Source organism: Oryx dammah, unplaced genomic scaffold (genome assembly GCF_014754425.2).
Source record: "Oryx dammah isolate SB20612 unplaced genomic scaffold, SCBI_Odam_1.1 HiC_scaffold_21, whole genome shotgun sequence".
NCBI classification, from domain to species: Eukaryota; Metazoa; Chordata; class Mammalia; order Artiodactyla; family Bovidae; genus Oryx; species Oryx dammah.
In genome coordinates, this window is record NW_024070205.1 from 21,290,445 (window position 1) to 21,309,315 (window position 18,871).

The 18,871-nt window shown below is 36.5% G+C and overlaps 1 protein-coding gene across 7 annotated transcripts in view; it reads right to left on the reverse strand.

The window, feature by feature from the left end:
* RASAL2 (RAS protein activator like 2) overlaps positions 1–18,871 on the reverse strand; it is a 394,323-nt gene that overhangs the window by 246,845 nt on the left and 128,607 nt on the right. For 2 of the 7 annotated variants that reach the window (XM_040263906.1, XM_040263903.1), the window contains exon 1: positions 8,373–9,280. The exons of 3 other annotated variants lie outside the window; for them this stretch is intronic. In XM_040263906.1, the coding sequence (XP_040119840.1) occupies positions 8,373–8,973 (601 nt within the window). In that variant the 5' untranslated portion in view covers positions 8,974–9,280. Of the gene's footprint in view, positions 1–8,372; positions 9,281–18,871 lie in introns of those variants that run through there. 2 more of the 7 variants (XM_040263907.1, XM_040263904.1) reach the window with 1 other exon arrangement.

An 18,871-nucleotide genomic window follows, 5' to 3' on the forward strand; every position in this document is an offset into this window, starting at 1 on the left:
GTCTACCCTCACACTTCTATTCAACAGAGCATTGAAAGTCCTAGCCACAGCAAGAAAAAAGTAATAAATAAATAAATAAATAAATAAGAAAAAAGTAATAAAAGGCATCAAAATTGGAAGAAAAGAGGTAAAATTATCATTATATGGAGATGACATTCTATATGTAGAAAACCCTAATGTTTCCACACAGAAACCACTAGAATTGATAAATGAATTCAGCAAGGTAGCAGGATACAAGATTAACATGTAGAAATCTGTTGTATTTCCTTACACTAAAACTGAAATATCAAAAAGAGAAAGTAAAGAATCCCTTTTAAAGTCACGTTGAAAAAATAAAATATTTAGGAATCAATCTGACCAAGGAATGAATGACTTATAATGCTGAGAACTACAAAACACTGCTTATGGAAACTGAAAATGATTCAAAAAATGGAACAACACTCCATGCTCTTGGATTGGAAGAATTAATATTGTTAAAATGGCTATACAACCCAAAGAATTCTATAGATTTAACACTATCTCTATCAAAATACCCATGCCATTTTCCACAGAATTAGAACAAAAAAATCCCAAAATTTGTATGGAGCTGTAAAGACCCAGAATTGCCAAAGCAATCCTGAGAAAAAAGAACAAAAGTATAGGCATAACCCTCCCAGACTTAGACAATGCTATAAAGTTATAGTAATCAAAGCAGTGTGGTATTGGCAGCAAAACAGACATATAGATCAAAAGAACAGAATACAGAATACAGAAAGAAATCCAGATACCTATGGGCAATTAACCTTTGACAGAAGAGTTAAGAATATATAATGAAGAAAAAATAGTCTGTTCAGCAAGTGGTATTGGAAATGCTGGACAGCCACACGTAAATCAATGAAGTTAGAACACACCCTTAACACCATACACAATAAACAATTCAAAATGGCTTAAAGACTTAAATATAAGACATGATGCCATAAAACTCCTAGAAGAAAACATAGGCAAAATATTCTCTGACATAAATTGTACCAATGCTTTAAGTTAGTCTCCCAAGGCAATAGAAATAAAAGCAAAAATAAACAAATGGGATCTAATCAAGCTTGCAAATTTTTCCACAGCAAAGGAAATAATTAATAAAATGAAAAGACAACCTATGGGAGAAAGTATTCACAAACGATGCAACCAAAAAGGGCTTAATATCCAAAATATACAAACAGCTCATACAACTCAATAACAAAAAAAAAAAAACAAACAACCCAATCAAAAAATGGGTAGAAGACCTAAATAGATATTTATCCAAAGAAGATATACAGATGGCAACTTGGCAAATGAAAAGATGCTCAACATCACTAGTTATTAGAGAAATGCAAATCAAAACTACAATGAGGTACCGACTCACAGTGGTCAAAACGTGATCATCATTCAAGCCTACAGATAAGAAATGCTGGAGAGGGTGTGGAGAAAAGGGAACCCTCCAACACTGCTGGCAGGACATAAATTGGTGCAGTCACTGGAAAACAATACTGAGGTTCCTTAAAAGACTAAAAATAGAGCCACCATATGATCCAACAATCCCACTCCTGGGCACATACCCAGAAAAGACAAAAACTCTATTTCAAAAAGATACACACACCCCAATGTTCACAGCAGTATTATTTACAATAGCCAAGACATGGAAGCAAACTGAACGTCCACCAACAGATAAATGGATAAGGAAGATGTAGTGTGTGTGTAGTGATCAATCCACTGTGTGGAATACTATTAAGCCATGAAAAAGAATGAAATAATGCCGTCTGCAGCAACAAGGATAGACCCAGGTATGATCATACGAAGAGACATAAGTCAGAAAGAGAAAGACAAACACCGTATGATATTACTTACATATGGAATCTATACGATAACAAATAAACTTATTTACAAAACAGAAACACACCCACAGACAAAGAAAGCAAACTTATGATTACCAAAGGGGAAAGGGAGTAGAGGAAAAGTCTGGGATTAGCAGATACAAACTACTACTTATAGAACACGGACTACTCTATAGCACAGGGAATTATACTCAATATCCTGCAATAAACCACAATAGAAAAGAATATGAAAAAGAATATATATATCTGAAATCACTCTGCTTTATACCAGAAACTAACATTGTAAATCAACTATACTTCTACTTAAAATTTTTAATTAAAAAAAAAATTAAATATATACTGAAATCACATAAGAGAGAAATTTGTTACAACCGTTATTAATGTTACAAATAATTTGTTTAGTTCTATATCTCATTTCACACAACTAAATCTATCTCAGATAGAATATAATTAATCATTTCCAAAATAAATTTTTAAAATGATGAACTATAAAATATATTTGTACTAATGTTAAGATAAGTTTTCTACATAATCAAGAAACAAAGATGGATTACAAGCATGCTTTCAGGTTTGAATAAGTCTTTTAAATTGCTGAAATTTTATTTGAAAACCAAAATATTTGGGATAAATGTAAATGATTTTAAAACCTACAATGCAGAATAACTGAAAAAAAAAATACTGCTACATCTACTCAGATTCCACTTGATAGTCAAAAGAAACAAAAGAGAGTCTACTTGTAAAATAATCAAATATTATATCACAAATATAAGCTATTTTATAGAAAAATGTGCCACTTCACTAATAAAAATATAATCATAATGTTATATACCTATTAAACTAATAATCATAAAACCTGGGCTTCCCTGGTGGTCCAGTGGTTAAGAATCCAATGCAGGGGACATGGGTTTGATCCCTGGTGCAGGAAGATCCCATATGTTGTGAGGCAACTAAGCCCAAGCAGCACAACTACTGAGCCTCACGCCACAACTACTGAAGCCTGTGCACCTGGAGCCCGTGCTTTGCAACAAAAGAAGCCACCACAATCAGAAGCCCACGCACTGCATGAACAGTAGCTCCCGGCTGCCATAACTAGAGAAAGGCCTGCACACAGCAACAAGACCCAGAGCAGTCAAAAATAAATAAAAATAAGTGTTTTAAAAACGATAAAAAGTCTTTATTAATTAAGTATATAATAAGCACTGGGCATCTTGTTTCATTTACTATTTATAATAAGCCTGTAAAAGTGAAGTCGCTCAGTCGCGTCCCGACTCTTTGAGGTCCCGTGGACTGTAGCCTATCAGGCTCCTCTGTCCATGGGATTCTCCAGGCAAGAGTACTGGAGTGGGTTGCCATTTCCTTCTCCAGGGGATCTTCCCTGACCCAGGGATCAAACCCTGGTCTCCTGCATTGTGGGTAGACGCTTTAACCTCTGAGCCACCAGGGAAGCCCTTATAATAAGCCTACTAGATAGTTATCATCATCCCACACTTTACTGATGAGAAAATGAAAGCTCAGAAAGGTTATGTGAAACCTTCTCAGGCATATAACTAGACAGCAGCACGTGTAAAATCCTGAAGCCACTAGTCCAACCTCAAAGATCTTTCCCTTTTCCTCACTCTGTGCTATGAGTCAAACACAAAACTATAATAAACTAAAGCTTAATTACCAATCTGGTAAAGTCATGGGAGAAAATTTTACTCATAAATTGTTGTAGACATTATTAATGTTTTATAGCTTTTAAGCAGAAAATCTTATAATATATATAACAAGATACAAGACAATCGTATTCCACAGTATAATCATTCCTGGTATACCCTCAAAGAAATAATACAAACCAGGAAAAGGTGGGTAAGGCATGTACCCATAAAGAAAAATTGTGATGGAAAAAATATATAAACAACTGATGTGTCCAGTAGAGCCTTCTTCTACATTTCAGTATAATAGATTACCAGAGTGTCCAACATCCTCAACATTTTCATTAATGGTCAGCAGATGGGAATGTAAATGAAATAGTCTTAAAAGAAAAGGAGGAAGATAACTTACACCATTCATAACCATTTCAAAAATAAACACACATAAAATGAGAAAAATAAGATAAATTTAAAGTGATATGGCCTATTTTTCTCTAAAGTTACTTAACATTACAACAAATTATTTTAAGTTTGAGCATATATGCTAATACATTGCATTAATGGCCTCATTATTTATGAGACCTTTGTTTCCTGGTGATATGGAATGAACTGTGTCACCCTAAAGTTTATTTATATGTTGAAACCCTAGGCCCCAGTGTGACTGTGAGCCTTTAAGGAAGTACTTAAGGTTAAATGAAGTCAGAAGGGTGGTATGTGTGTTTGTTGCTCAGTCATGTCCGACTCTGTATGACCCCATGGACTGCAGTCCACCCGGCTCCTCTGTCCATGTGGGGTCCTAACCTAATAGGACTGATGTCCCTATAAAGAAAGAGACTATAGAGCCACCTGTGCTCAGAGAAAAGCCCAAGTGAGAAGATAATAAGACAGCCCTGACTAAAGCTGGAGAAGCCTCAGAAGAATGCTACCTGACCACACACACGTGTGTGTGAGTGTGTGCACTTGCCCGCCCAGTCCTGGGATTGCTGACTCATATGGTAGTTTTATTCCTAGTTTTTTAAGGAATCTCCATTGTTGTTGTTTAGTCGCTAAGTCATGTTCGACTCTGCAACCCCATGGACTATAATCGGTTCATGGAATTTTTCAGGCAAGAATATTGAAGCGGTTTCCATTTACTACTCTGGGGGATCTTCCTAACCCAGAGATTGAACCTGCATCTCTTCCATCTCCTGCATTGACAGGCAGATTCTTTACCACCAGGCCACGTGGGAAGCCCAACAGTTATGAAGACTATATGGTATCTTTTTCATTTGATCTGTTTAGTTAATCCTCTTTTATTGGTGCTTCAATTTACTTCCACTACTGCAAGCATGGCGACATCATTAGACATGGGCCCAAAAGAGCTGGAACTATTTTTAGCTATAAGAAACACAAGTCTTTTTTTTTTTTTTAATAATGTATCATTTGATCTATATATTGTAGCAGGTAAAGGAATATATATTATACAGCTGGAGGGTTAAACAGTACAGTAGTAAGCTTTTATCTCTTCAATTTGGTATTGATCCTGAGTACATATATTTCAGGGCTTCCCAGGTGGAGTTAGTGGTAAAGAATCCACCTGTCAATGCAGGATACTTAACAGACATGGATTCAATCCCCTGGTCAGGAAGATCCTCTGAAGGAGGGCATGACAATCCACTCCAGCGTTCTGGAGTTCCCAGTTATTCTCCATTACCCCGGAGAATCCCATGGCCAGAGGAGCCTGGCAGGCTACACTCCATAGCATCACAAAGAGACAGACACGACTGAAGTGACTTAGCACACATGCACGCATGATATATTTCATTGCTTTAAGCATAAGATTCTGTATTTTTAGATACAAGGAATCTAAAAATTTTCTGCTATTAGTAGATACAAGGAATTATTACTTGCTTATGCTCAGAACACGCGTACGCTCAGAAAAAGTTCAGGCTCACAGAATTTAAGAAGAGAACATCACAATTTATTTACATTTTGTAATTATAGTGAATTCAATAATTGGGTATCCTCTTTCTCTTTATTGTTTTTTAAAATTATTATCTATCCCCATATTTTTACTTTCTTAATAGAAATAATATCAAATATATACTGAATATAGTAAATCAACCATACTTCAATAAAAAGGGAAAAAACATTTTGACTGCAAAAAATGAAAACTCAATGTAAATATATATATATTAATTACTAAACAACTGCTATGTGCCAAACACTACTTTAAATGCTTTAAATACATGCTGTATTATTTAATGCCTCTCATATATTGAGTTCATATGGAACAAGAAAAGTAACAAACACTAGTTGGGTTTCAAATTTTAAAATATATCAATTTTCTTAAAGACATCTATATTCTAATAATCCCACACCTTGCCACAATACAATAATAGCAACTGTGATAAAAACAAGTTCTACTCACGTAGCATTTGTGAACAAATACTACATAAATTATAATTTACATATTTTCAAATTTCACTTTGTAAGAAAGAAATTTCTATGCCACAAAAGTGTAAAGAGAAATTCAGAGATTAAATTTCACAAGTGCAAACTGGCGTAAGATAGAAGCAGAATTCAGATCTCCTGGGTCAACTGTATTCTTTCCCCCCTGGAGAATGAGAAATAAAGAAAGGTTTACAAGTGCAGAAGTTTAGAAAACCACTTGGGTAGACTCTAGGCTGGGCAGAAGCTATAGTCCAAAGAGAAAAAGAAATCTCTACCCAGGTGGCTCAGCAGTAAAGAATCCATCTGGCAATGAGCCTGCTACTGAAGGAGAAGTGGGTTCAATCCCCTGGAGAAGGAAATGGCAACCCACTCCAGTATTCTTGCCTGGGAAATCCCATGGACGGAGGAGCCTGGCAGGATACAGTCCATGGGGTTGCAAGAGCAGGACACTAATAAGGGACTAAACAACACACAAGAATTAGCTCCAGTTTTGGCATTAAACAGTATCCTTCTGTTTTAGGAGCTTGACTCTCCACCTGTGAAGCACTCAGGAAATACCATACACAGTAACTAATCAATAAAAACTGCTGATCTGACAGGTAGGAACACTATGTACTGTGCTTTACCTCTAGGACTTGAAATCCCTTAGCATAGTACCTTTCACTCCAAATATGTCTCTATTTGCATAATTATTGCATGATTAGAATGTATAATATATTATGACATAATAAATATAAAATGTTTATATCACTTTAGTTTAGTCACTCAGTTGTGTCTGACTTTTTGCGACCCCACGGACTGTAGTCAACCAGGCTCCTCCGTCTATGGGATTTTCCAGGCAAGAATACTGGAGTGGGTTGCCATTTCTTTCTCCAGAGGATATTCCCGATCCAGGGATCGAACCCAGGTCTCCCATGTTGTAGGCAGATGCTTTACTGTCTGAGCCACGAGGGAAGTCACTTTAAGCAGACCATAAATGTGTAAAAAGCTAGGAAACATTCTCAGATGATCTCACATATATGTGGGCTGCCAACAGGTTGGTGAAGTTGCTAAAAACTGAAAGTTAACTACAAAAGTCCAAAAAGGATTGTAAATACAAATATCAAAAAACAAAAACCCTATAGATTTCTTTTATCAAATGTATACACATTAACTACTGGGAGGCACTGATTCTAAGAATTTCCTTTAAACTCTTATCCTTTGATGCTCCTTTACTTAGATCATCCTATGATCACCTGGCAAGGAACAGACATACTAGTATCCAAGGAAATGCAATAACTTAGTCTCTAAAATATTTTAACAGGATGTTAATAGAGGCACATCAAGAAAGACTTTACTTTCAGTAATTATCTATAAACCAAGAGTAAGAAGAAAATATATTTCCTTAATAGTAAAATTAAAACACACTGGGCAAAGGAAAATCTAAAGGGAAAACAAGGTTTAGGAGACATACTGAATTTTTGGCACAAATACACTTGGAAAATTACTCAATTTTTCACTGACATTATTTTTAAAGAAATTAAACTGTATTCTAGTATGAAAATTATTCAACAATTTCCACAATTTTAGAAAGAATTCAAACTTCTGCTGATGTGGTCAATCTCATAATTAGAGATAAGATAAAGTTTTCTAACGGAAAGAGCATATCCAAAAATGACCTCAACTCAATAGAAATATTATCAGTATATTAAGATTTTCAAAAAAAAAAAAAAAAAAACAAAAAAAAAATCAAACACAAGTCTTAACTCATAATTAAAGTAGTTTGTCAGGTAAGCTCAGTCACATCCAAAGCAATCAGATAAAAATTTTAAGGTTTCTTTTGGTAGCTTAAAACACTATCATCAATATAAAACATTTTAAAATATAAACAAATCCTGAGTTTATTTTAAATGTTGACGATTCTGTTACCTGAAATGAATCAAACACAAATTTCTATTTTGTAGCCTAAATATTCAAGATTTGCATCTTTTCCTTCCATTTTCAAATTGTGTATTACCAAGACATGAGCAGATCAGAAGTCCCACCTATTAAAAGCTATCAATACAATCCAGCTCTAAATAGCTCCAATAACATTTGTCAATTTTTATGAAGCAATAATAGAAGGAATTCTCTTTTAACTCTCAACTTTGTCAGGAGATGATTTGATACTTTCTCCCTCTAAACTGCATTTAATGTACAAAAGTAGATCAATGGGATTAAAAAGGGTAAAAGATAAAACAAAACAAATAATTTTACACAGGCCCCAAAATGAAGAGTTCAGAATATAACATAATAAAAAAATTCCTTCTAAATCAATTTTTTACTATCAATTACTATCATTCATTGAGCTTCTAGAGTTTAATACTTTTTTAAAATTGCACTAATTAAGTAAATTATTTTATAATGAGCAAAGAGGATGTTTTATTCATTATAAAACACAAATAATTAAAATCCCTCTTCCCCCTTATTCATCACAATATACCTTCTCTTACTGGCTCACTGGTTGACTCTCCTTTTAGACTCAGCATCCTGGAAAAGCCATTGGAAAGAGTAGAGAAAATGCCACGGATGAAATATCCCTGCTGCTCAGACTCCACTGACCCCACTGAAGTCGGCCACCGTCTAATAAATCTGACACTGGAGCGGGGTTCTGGCTCTGAGAGAGATCTGCTGAATGGAACCCGAAGTGACCGAGTGTTTACCAGGTTCTGCTTCTCCATGGATGTTCCAAGGACTTCATTGCCAGAGGAAGAAATATTATCCCCAACCATCTTTGGCAGGACCGCTTGTTGTGGTGGTTCATCCAAGTCTCCTTTATTATTTTCCAATTGCTCCTTTTTGCCCCCTTTCAACCTTAAGCTGGGGTGTGTTTGCCACCGATAAGCACCCAGTGGCTTTCCTAGACTGGAAACAGCCTGTTCATTTTTCTTCCTCTTGCTTTTCACTGGACCACGCCATGGATAACTCTTTAAGCTTGTTCCTGTCTCTGAGTGTGCATAAGCAGGTTCTGACAAAGATCTTCGATAGCCTGGAGGACGCGGTGATGTCTGTCTCTTAAAGATGCTCATCCTCCATGACTCCATGTTTTAACAACTTCTTGAAACTTCGAATTTTTTGCTCTGCAGTCTTTGCAGTTGAACCACACTTGTCCGTGCAGTCCAAAACATTCAACTGCTTAAACAGCTTTCTTTGTGTGGCTTTGAACCACAGCAGATGTTGCTGCTTAAGAACTGGTGTCATGTTATTACCCCCATTTTCCCAGATCTCCAAAATTTCAGCAAGCACCCAAAAACCTCCTGTATGAAGCAAATTATCTTCAGAATACAGCAAAAGAAGATCATCTCACTTCCTGTAGTAGGTTACATTTCTGCCCGGAGTTTTCAGGAAATGGTTTTTTTAAAAAAAATGAGAAGTGAAATAAAAGCAACAAAAAAACCCCCACAGACACCTTTGGGGACCAATAGCAGTTAAGTGTTCACTATGTGAATGATATTGGGTTAAAAACAGATTGTGAAAGTACTCAAGCTGACTTACACACTTTCCAGAAGAAGAAGAAAAACCTTGCCTAAAAGCCTGCTCTCTAAATGACAGCTCTTCAGGATAGTTTTTAAAGTTGGCATTTCAAGAAAATTCTTGCTATTTACACCACAACTTCTCTCAAAGTTAATATTGTTTTAAAACCAATAGGTAAAGTTTTGTGCAAGAGGCACTGCAAAGATGAGGGGAAAAGGACAAAAGAATGCCAAAATATAAAGCCATTTTTAACGTGAACACACTAGGGAGAATTTTAAAAGCACAAGTGGACAGAAAAAAAGAAAAGGGATAGTGGATACTTGCTATGAACTATAGCAAAGGAAAAGGAAAATCTTAAGGCAACATCTTGTGGGAACTGGAACACAGGAAAGTACATACTTAAATGATTTCTAAAAGGGAAAAGTTTGCTTTATAAATCTAATTGGGATAAGCTGTATGGAAAAATATTCCCTATCTATTCAACCAAAAAAAATTCCTTTATTCCTCTTTGTGCTATTTACAACCTAAAAAAAAAAAAAAAAAAAGAAGAAGAAGAGCTGACTACTTAAAATGTTATTAAAGCACAGTACCTTATACTGAACCAAGATCATGAATGCCAAGTTTTTTTGCTGGTTAATTTTTTTTCAACTGTCAGCTCATAAACTCCTGAAAATAGGGGTTTCAAATGGAAAGCCTGACAGACTTAAGACCATCAATAAAAGAGATAAAACATGGCAATCAGATCACTTTGCAAGCTGCATAAAAAATGATGATTTCATGTGGAAAACTAAAAAACCATCCATTTGTAGAATATGTACAATGAAAAAACAGTTCTTAACTGTCTCTTTCTTATTATTGCCAAACAGTAAAGTTAGTAACATATCTATTCTTTGAAACATATTAAAATGTTCTAGTTATTTCCATTATCATAAAATAATGATCTCATCTTCATTTGTTTATATAGTCTCTAAATTTACACATTTCTGTACTAAGTAAGTGTTGAAGTACTCAGCTTTCCCAAAAGTATAATAAATCAAATTAGAGTATATTACAATCATAAAATTTTCTCTTGGCTTAAAAAAGACACTTAGAAATGTGAATCTGCAGAAAGAGAAAAACAGTAAACATTAAGTTCTAATCCCTACTTATGACACATCACACAATCCACCAAAACTGATCTGTGGTGGAAAATAAACCTAAATGTAAAATATAAACTGATAAAGCTTATAAAGGAGATCACAAGAGAATATTTTTGTGAACTGAGGATAGGCAAAAATTTCTTGGGATTAAAAAATGTAATAACTGGATATCCCTGGTGGTCCAGTGCTTAGGAATCCACCTGCCAATGCAGGGGACACTAGTTTGATCCCTGATCTGGGAAGATTCCACAGGCCACAAGGCAACTAAGTCCAAGCACCACAACTACTGGATCGGCATTCTAGAGCCCGTGAACCACAGCTACAGAGCCTGTGCACCTACAGCCTGTCCTCTGCAACAACAGAAGCCATGGCAAAAGGAAGCCCACACACCACAACAAAGAATAGCCCCTGCTTGCCACAACTGAAAGCCCGGACGCAGCAACGAAGACCTAGTGCAGCCAAAAATAAAATAAAACAAATTTTATAAAAAGCAGTAACCATGATAGGAAAACATTAATAACTATGAATTCATAAAAATTAAAACCTGAACAAGTCTAGAAGACAATCAATAAGCAAGCTACAAAACGGGAGAACATATTCACAATACAAATGTCTTACAATCTGTACTACAAAATATAAAGAGCTCCTATAGCTTATTGATTGGAGAAGGAAATGGCAACCCACTCCGTATTCTTGCCTGGAGAATCCCATGGATGGAGGAGCCTGGTGGGCTATACAGTCCACGGGGTCACAAAAGAGTCAGGACACGAATAGGGAAAGAGAGTTGAACAGACCCTTCATGAAGAAAGTTATATGAATGGTCAATAAGCATAGTGGGAAATGTACTCAACATCATTAGGACTGAGAGAAACACAAATTAAAGCCAATAATGAGATATCATTCACTAAAATAGCTAACACTTAAATGGCTAATAACACCAGATGCTGGTGAGAATGTGGAGCAACCAGAAATCTCATAATCAATCACAAAGTCATGAAATGATACAACTGCTATGGAACAAATTTGACAATTTTATTTTTATAAGATAAACATACATTTATCCAATGCACAGCAGTTCCACTCATAAGCATTTACTCAAGAGAAATGAAAATACACAAACCTGTACTTCATGTTCACAGCAGCTTTATTTATGATAGCCTTAAACTGAAAACAACCCAAATGTCTATCACAGCAGACTGGATAAACAAACTGTGATGGTTTCAAACACTGTATACAACTCAGCTATAAAAAGAATAAACTACTAATAACAAAACAATGTGAATGAAAACCACAGATATTATGCCAACAAAAGAAACTAAACACAAAAGAGCACATGCTGTATGATTCCATTTCTACAGAGTTCTAAAATAGGCTGAACTAATTTTTAACAGGGGGGAAAAAAATCAAGAAAGCAGTTGTCAGTGGTAGAAAGCATTATTAACAAGAAAGGGCACCAGGAAACTTTCTAGGGTTAAGGAAATTTTCTTAACCTTGATATACATGTGAATATGGGTATATTTGTCAAGACTCATCCAATTGTTCTCAAGATTTATGCATTTTCCCATAATTAAGTTTTACCTTTAAAGAACTGCAAATACTACAGTTAGTAGGCTTACTTATCTAATATAATGAGTTAGCAATTCTGAAAGCACTTTCTGTGTATTTAAGACTTGAGAAAAGGAGTAAATGCATTGAAGATAATGAATGAATATGGATGAATAAATACATACAGACAGACATACCAATACTGGAACAAACCAATACTATACACCTCCAGATATGTTGACTTGTGAAAGCATAGCTTGTGATTTATTCCTGTAAAAAAAAAATGCATAACCTAAATCTAATCACAAGCAGCATCAGATAACCTTGAATTAAAGAAGATCTACGAAATAACTATATCATTTGCTTCAAAAGTGTCCAGGTCAAGAAAGTCAGAGAAAAGCTATGGAACTATTGTAATTCAAAGGAGACTAAGGAGAAACAATGAAAAGTAAAGCATAATTTTGGATCTGATCCTAAAATGGGGAGAAAAAGCTATAAAAAACATTATTGGGATAACTGACAAAATCTGAATATGGACTATGGATTAGATAATAGAATATTAACATTAAGATCTCTCATTTTCATTATGAAAGAGAATGTTATTATTCTTAGGAAATTCCCACTGAAGTATTTCGGGATCTTAGAGGCATTATGTTTCCAATTTACCCTCAAATGATTCAGAGAAAAACTACCCATATAAAGGTATATGAAATATGACCAAACAAACAGGGCAAACTGTACATAAATATTGAATCTAGGTAAAGGAACCAGAAATCAAATTGCCAACATCTGCTGGATCATGGAAAAGCAAGAGTTTCAGAAAAACATCTATTTCTGCTTTATTGACTATGCCAAAGCCTTTGACTGTGTGGATCACAATACACTGTGGAAATTCTGAAAGAGATGGGAATACCAGACCATCCGACTTGCCTCTTGAGAAACCTATATGCAGGTCAGGAAGCAACAGTTATTACTGGACATGGAACAACAGACTGGTTCCAAACAAGAAAAGGAGTACGTCAAGGCTGTATATTGTCACCCTGCTTATTTAACTTATATGCAGAGTACATTATGAGAAACGCCAGGCTGGAGGAAGCACAAGCTGGAATCAAGATTGCTGGGAGGAATATCAATAACCTCAGATATGTAGATGACACCATCCTTATGGCAGAAAGTGAAGAGGAACTAAAGAGCCTCTTGATGAAAGTGAAAGAGGAGAGGGAAAAAGTTGGCTTAAAGCTCAACATTCAGAAAACGAAGATCATGGCACCTGGTCCCATCACTTCTTGGGAAATAGATGGGGAAACAGTGGAAACAGTGTCAGTCTTTATTTTGGGGGGCTCGAAAATCACTGCAGATTGTCACTGCAGCCATGAAATTTTCAAAACATGCTTACTCCTTGGAAGGAAAGTTATGACCAACCTAGACAGCATATTCAAAAGCAGAGACATTACTTTGCCAACAAAGGTCCATCTAGTCAAGGCTATGGTTTTTCCTGTGGTCATGTATGGATGTGAGAGTTGGACTGTGAAGAAGGCTGAGCGCCGAAGAACTGATGCTTTTGAACTGTGGTGTAGGAGAACACTCTTGAGAGTCCCTTGGACTGCAAGGAGATCCAACCAGTCCATTCTGAAGGAGATCAGCCCTGGGATTTCTTTGGAAGGAATGATGCTGAAGCTGAAACTCCAGTACTTTGGCCACCTCATGCGAAGAGTTGACTCATTGGAAAAGACTCTGATGCTGGGAGGGATTGGGGGCAGGAGGAGAAGGGGACGACAGAGGATGAGATGGCTGGATGGCATCACGGACTCGATGGACGTGAGTCTGAGTGAACTCCGGGAATTGGTGATGGACAGGGAAGCCTGGCGTGCTGCGATTCATGGGGTCGCAAAGAGTCGGACACGACTGAGCGACTGAACTGAACTGAACTGAAAGGGTCCCTGGTAGCTTAGTGGTAAAGAATCTGCCTGAAATGCAGGAGATGCAGGAGACACAAGAGACAGAGGTTTGACTTCTGTGTCGGGAAGATCTCCTGGAGAAGGAAATGGCAACCCACTCCAGTGTTCCTGCCTGCAAAATTCCACAGACAGAGGAGCCTGGCGGGTTACAGTCAGGGCGGTCACAAAGAGTTGGAGATGACTGAGCGCTTGTGCACGTGCGCACACACACACACACAGACACACCCACACAAAGGGTATATAGAAGTTTCTTGTATGCTTGCAAATATTCTATAGGCTTGAAATTACTTCAAAAGAAGACATTACACCCGTATTTTTTTTTAAATTTCAAAACTACTTCCTTTGGGTCTATAACAGATATTTTATTATTAATACTGTAATGGTCCCTATTTCAGAGTATCTTTTGGGTAATACTAATAAGAAAATATCTAGTTTCACAGGTTTCATGAGAGGGAAGTTAATCTAGATCACCCTATTAAAACACCTCAGTAAAAATTAAAACTACGATTTTGAGAAAAGTTGCACTATAGGAGTAGAACTTAAGCCCCATAATTAACACTGTAAAGTTCAGAGACTCGGTGTTAAATGAGAAAATACTTTTACACACTAAATAGGTAAGGTAAATATAATTATACTAGTTTCTAAACTCATCAACCCAATTCTTTCAAGGAGCTACTACAATTCTTAGCATAAACTTCCCTATTTAAAGGAATATGGAAGTGGAAAATATTAAACAGCACAGAAAAAGATTCAAGCAAAATCAGAAAGCAAAAGAAATATAGAGTGAGGAAGTGACAGTCACTAAGTAGGGATAATCAAAGAAATTAAGAAATTCACCTCTTTTAGAGTTGGCTAAAGTTGGACTTGCCAAATGTTTCAAATTATCTTCTATCATTATGATAGCCTAATATCATTTGTTAGCTATTTCTCTAAGTTTTGTCTTTCACCTGAATTTAACATGATCACCTGACACACTGCATTTTCTAAATTTTATCAAATGTATACAACAAATTTATAATTTTTAAGAAAATATTCCAAGTTCTTTAATTTTTTAATTAGAAACTATGACACTACTACCACTGAACTACCACATTCATTACGAATCCTAATATAAAAATTGGCTGCTGATTAAAGTGTCATAACAAGAACATTACTGCCACCTCAAGTATCAGCTAATTATTATTCATTTCCTTAATATATAATTTGCAATATTCAAAGCACAGCTTTAAGAATTACTCTAGTTGCTTACCCAAAAGAAACATCTGAATTCTCTAAATAAATATACAAGTACTTATATTGGTATGGAGCCATTTTTAAAATGGTTATTCAGTACCTGCCATGTATCAGGCACTGAACTAAGACGAGAGGAACAAAAAAGAATAACATACACACTGTCCCTGCCCTCCTGAAACTGCCAGCTAACCAGGAAGGACTGATACTAAGAAAGGGAGTCTACGGAATGCTCAGGAAGTGTGATGCAAGGAAATTTTTAACATGTCTAATTTGAATGCAGAGTTCCAAAAATAGCAAGGAGAGATAAGAAAGCCTTCCTCAGTGATCAGTGCAAAGAAATAGAGGAAAACAATAGAATGGGAAAGAATAGAGATCTCTGCAAGAAAATCAGAGATACCAAGGGAACATTTCATGCAAAGATGGGCTCAATAAAGGACAGAAATGGTATGGACCTAACAGAAGCAGAAGATACTAAGAAGTGGCAAGAATACACAGAAGAACTGTGCAAAAGATCTCCACAACCCAGATAATCACGATGGTGTAATCACTCACCTAGAGCCAGACATCCTGGAATGTGAAGTCAAGTGGGCCTTAGAAAGCATCACTATGAACAAAGCTAGTGGAAGTGATGGAATTCCATGTCAGCTATTTCAAATCCTGAAAGATGATGCTGTGAAAGTGCTGCACTCAATATGCTGGCAAATTTGGAAAACTCAGCAGTGGCCACAGGACTGGAAAAGGTCAGTTTTCATTCCAATCCCAAAGAAAGGCAATGCCAAAGAATGCTCAAACTACCACACAATTGCACTCATCTCACACGCTAGTAAAGTAATGCTCAGAATTCTCCAAGCCAGGCTTCAGCAATACGTGAACCGTGAACTTCCAGATGTTCAAGCTGGTTTTAGAAAAGGCAGAGGAACCAGAGATCAAATTGTCAACATCTGCTGGATCATGGAAAAAGCAAGAGAGTTCCAGAAAAACATCTATTTCTGCTTTATTGACTATGCCAAAGCCTTTGACTGTGTGGATCACAATACACTGTGGAAAATTCTGAAAGAGATGGGAATACCAGACCACCTGACCTGCCTCTTGAGAAACCTGTATGCAGGTCAGGAAGCAACAGTTAGAACTGGATATGGAACAACAGACTGGTTCCAAATAGGAAAAGGAGTACGTCAAGGCTATATATTGTCACCCTGCTTATTTAACTTCTATGCAGAGTACCTTATGAGAAACGCCAGGCTGGAGGAAGCACAAGCTGGAATCAAGATTGCTGGGAGAAATATCAATAACCTCAGATATGTAGATGACACCACCCTTATAGCAGAAAGTGAAGAAGGACTAAAGAGCCTCCTGATGAAAGTGAAAGAGGAGAGTGAAAAAGTTGGCTTAAAGCTCAACATTCAGAAAACGAAGATCATGGCATCCGGTCCCATCACTTCATGGGAAATAGATGGGGAAACAGTGGAAACAGTGGCTGACTTTATTTTTCTGGGCTCCAGAATCACTGCAGATGGTGAAATTAAAAGATGCTTACTCCTTGGAAGGAAAGTTATGACCAACCTAGACAGCATATTAAAAAGCAGAGACGTTAGTTTGTCAACAAAGGTCTGTCTAGTCAAGGCTATGGTTTTTCCAGGAATCATGTATGGATGTGAGAGTTGGACTATAAAAAAAGTTGAGCGCAGAAGAATTGATGCTTTTGAACTGTGGTGTTGGAGAAGACTCTTGAGAGTCCCTTGGATTGCAAGGAGATCCAACCACTCCATCCTAAAGGAGATCAGGCCTGGTTTTTCATTGGAAGGACTGATGCTGAAACTGAAACTCCAATACTTTGGCTACCTGATGTGAAGAGCTGACTCACTGAAAAAGACCCTGATGCTAGGGAAGATTGAGGGCAGGAGGAGAAAGGGGCGACAGAGGATGAGATGGCTGGATTGCATCCCCGACTCAATGAACATGGGTTTGGGTGAACTCCAGGTGTTGGTGATGGACAGAGGAGCCTGGTGTGCTGCGGTTCATGGAGTCGCAAAGAGTCAGACACGTCCGAGCAAATGAACTGAACTGAACTGAAGGCACAAGGGATAGAACCAATTTCTTTCCAGATTCTCTTTTCTTGAGATTCTACTGTTATACTCAATTCTACTATGTCGTGTGACATACATTTCTAAAAATCATCACACTTTACAAAATTGCATAATAAAATTTCAAGGTTTTGAGGAAGGTGGGTTTGGGAAGAAACATTTAGAAACAATGACACATAAAAAAAGATAAAAACTGTAGACCATTTTGCACATGTTAAATGGTTAAGAAAAGCCTAATTGCTAAAATAAATACATCATGTTACTTCAAAAAAACTCTGAAGTTTGCCTGTAGAAGTGGGCATCAGAAGGGTTGTGGATTTTTCGTTTTTGTGACATGATGGAAGGAGGGTTATCTGAAATCTAAATGACAGTTCTAACGCTTAAGTGGATGGATGTGGTGCGTAACAAGTGTGGGGAATTGAGGTGGCTGGTAGCTGGTCAAGACATATGCCTTTCAATATTTCCTACAGTATCATGCTTTACTTGGATACAGTTTTTGCTATGCAGCTAAAATTTCTCAACAAATGGCACATAAGCAAACACAAAATTCATGCAACGCTCCAACTGTTCCCTACTATCCATCACATGATACACATTCTGTTTTCAAAAGAAGCGTGACATAAAATAAATTTCAATTTAAAAATTTTTTGAAAAACACCTAAAACATAAAATAATAATTATTTTCTTTTTAAAACACCAAAAATAAAGCATGATAATACAGCTGACTATATCTTCTCTTTTCCGTAATACTGGTATGGTATTAAAAAAAAAAAAAAAAAACAGGTAAAAATATCAACAGGAGACCTTACCATTGGAAGGCACAATAAATGCACAGGGTTTGAAAAAGTTCTTGAACTTAGTATATTCCAGTCTTTAGTTCAAACTTTTCACTTTTTTCTTTTCTTTCTCCTCAGAAAGATCAGAACAATAACAACCAAAGGCTCAAACTCAAGATGTGGGCACAAACGACCACGCATAAAGATAATGCGACGGATCTGCTTCCAGGCCAATGCTTCTCGTGCTGTAGGGTATGAATGAAGCACCAGGAGACTGAATTAAAATGTAGATTTTGCTTTAGTACACATGGGTGAGAGCCTGAAATTCTACATTTCTAACAAGCTGTAAGTGATACGTATGCTACTGATTCACGGGACAAATTGTGACTAACAAGCTGTAGACAGATTTTTCAATAAAAGGACTAAAGGAATTCTCAAGGCTCCCATGAGATTCAGTCAAGTTCTCCAAAATAAAAACATCGTATTGGGATTAGAGGATAAAGTGAGAATATCTGCTTGAAATATTCTGTGCAAGTGAGTATGTAGATCACATAGAGACTTTGCCCATGGTCGTGTGCAGAGAATTAAAGATACAGCAATCCTAGCCAAACCTCTTCCTTGGAGACAGCAAAGACCATCTACAGCATATAAATAAAGCACAATTAAAAATTCAACAATCTTCTGCATTTTAAGAACTGCAGCATTTTTTTTTAAATGGAAGGAAGCAAGGGAG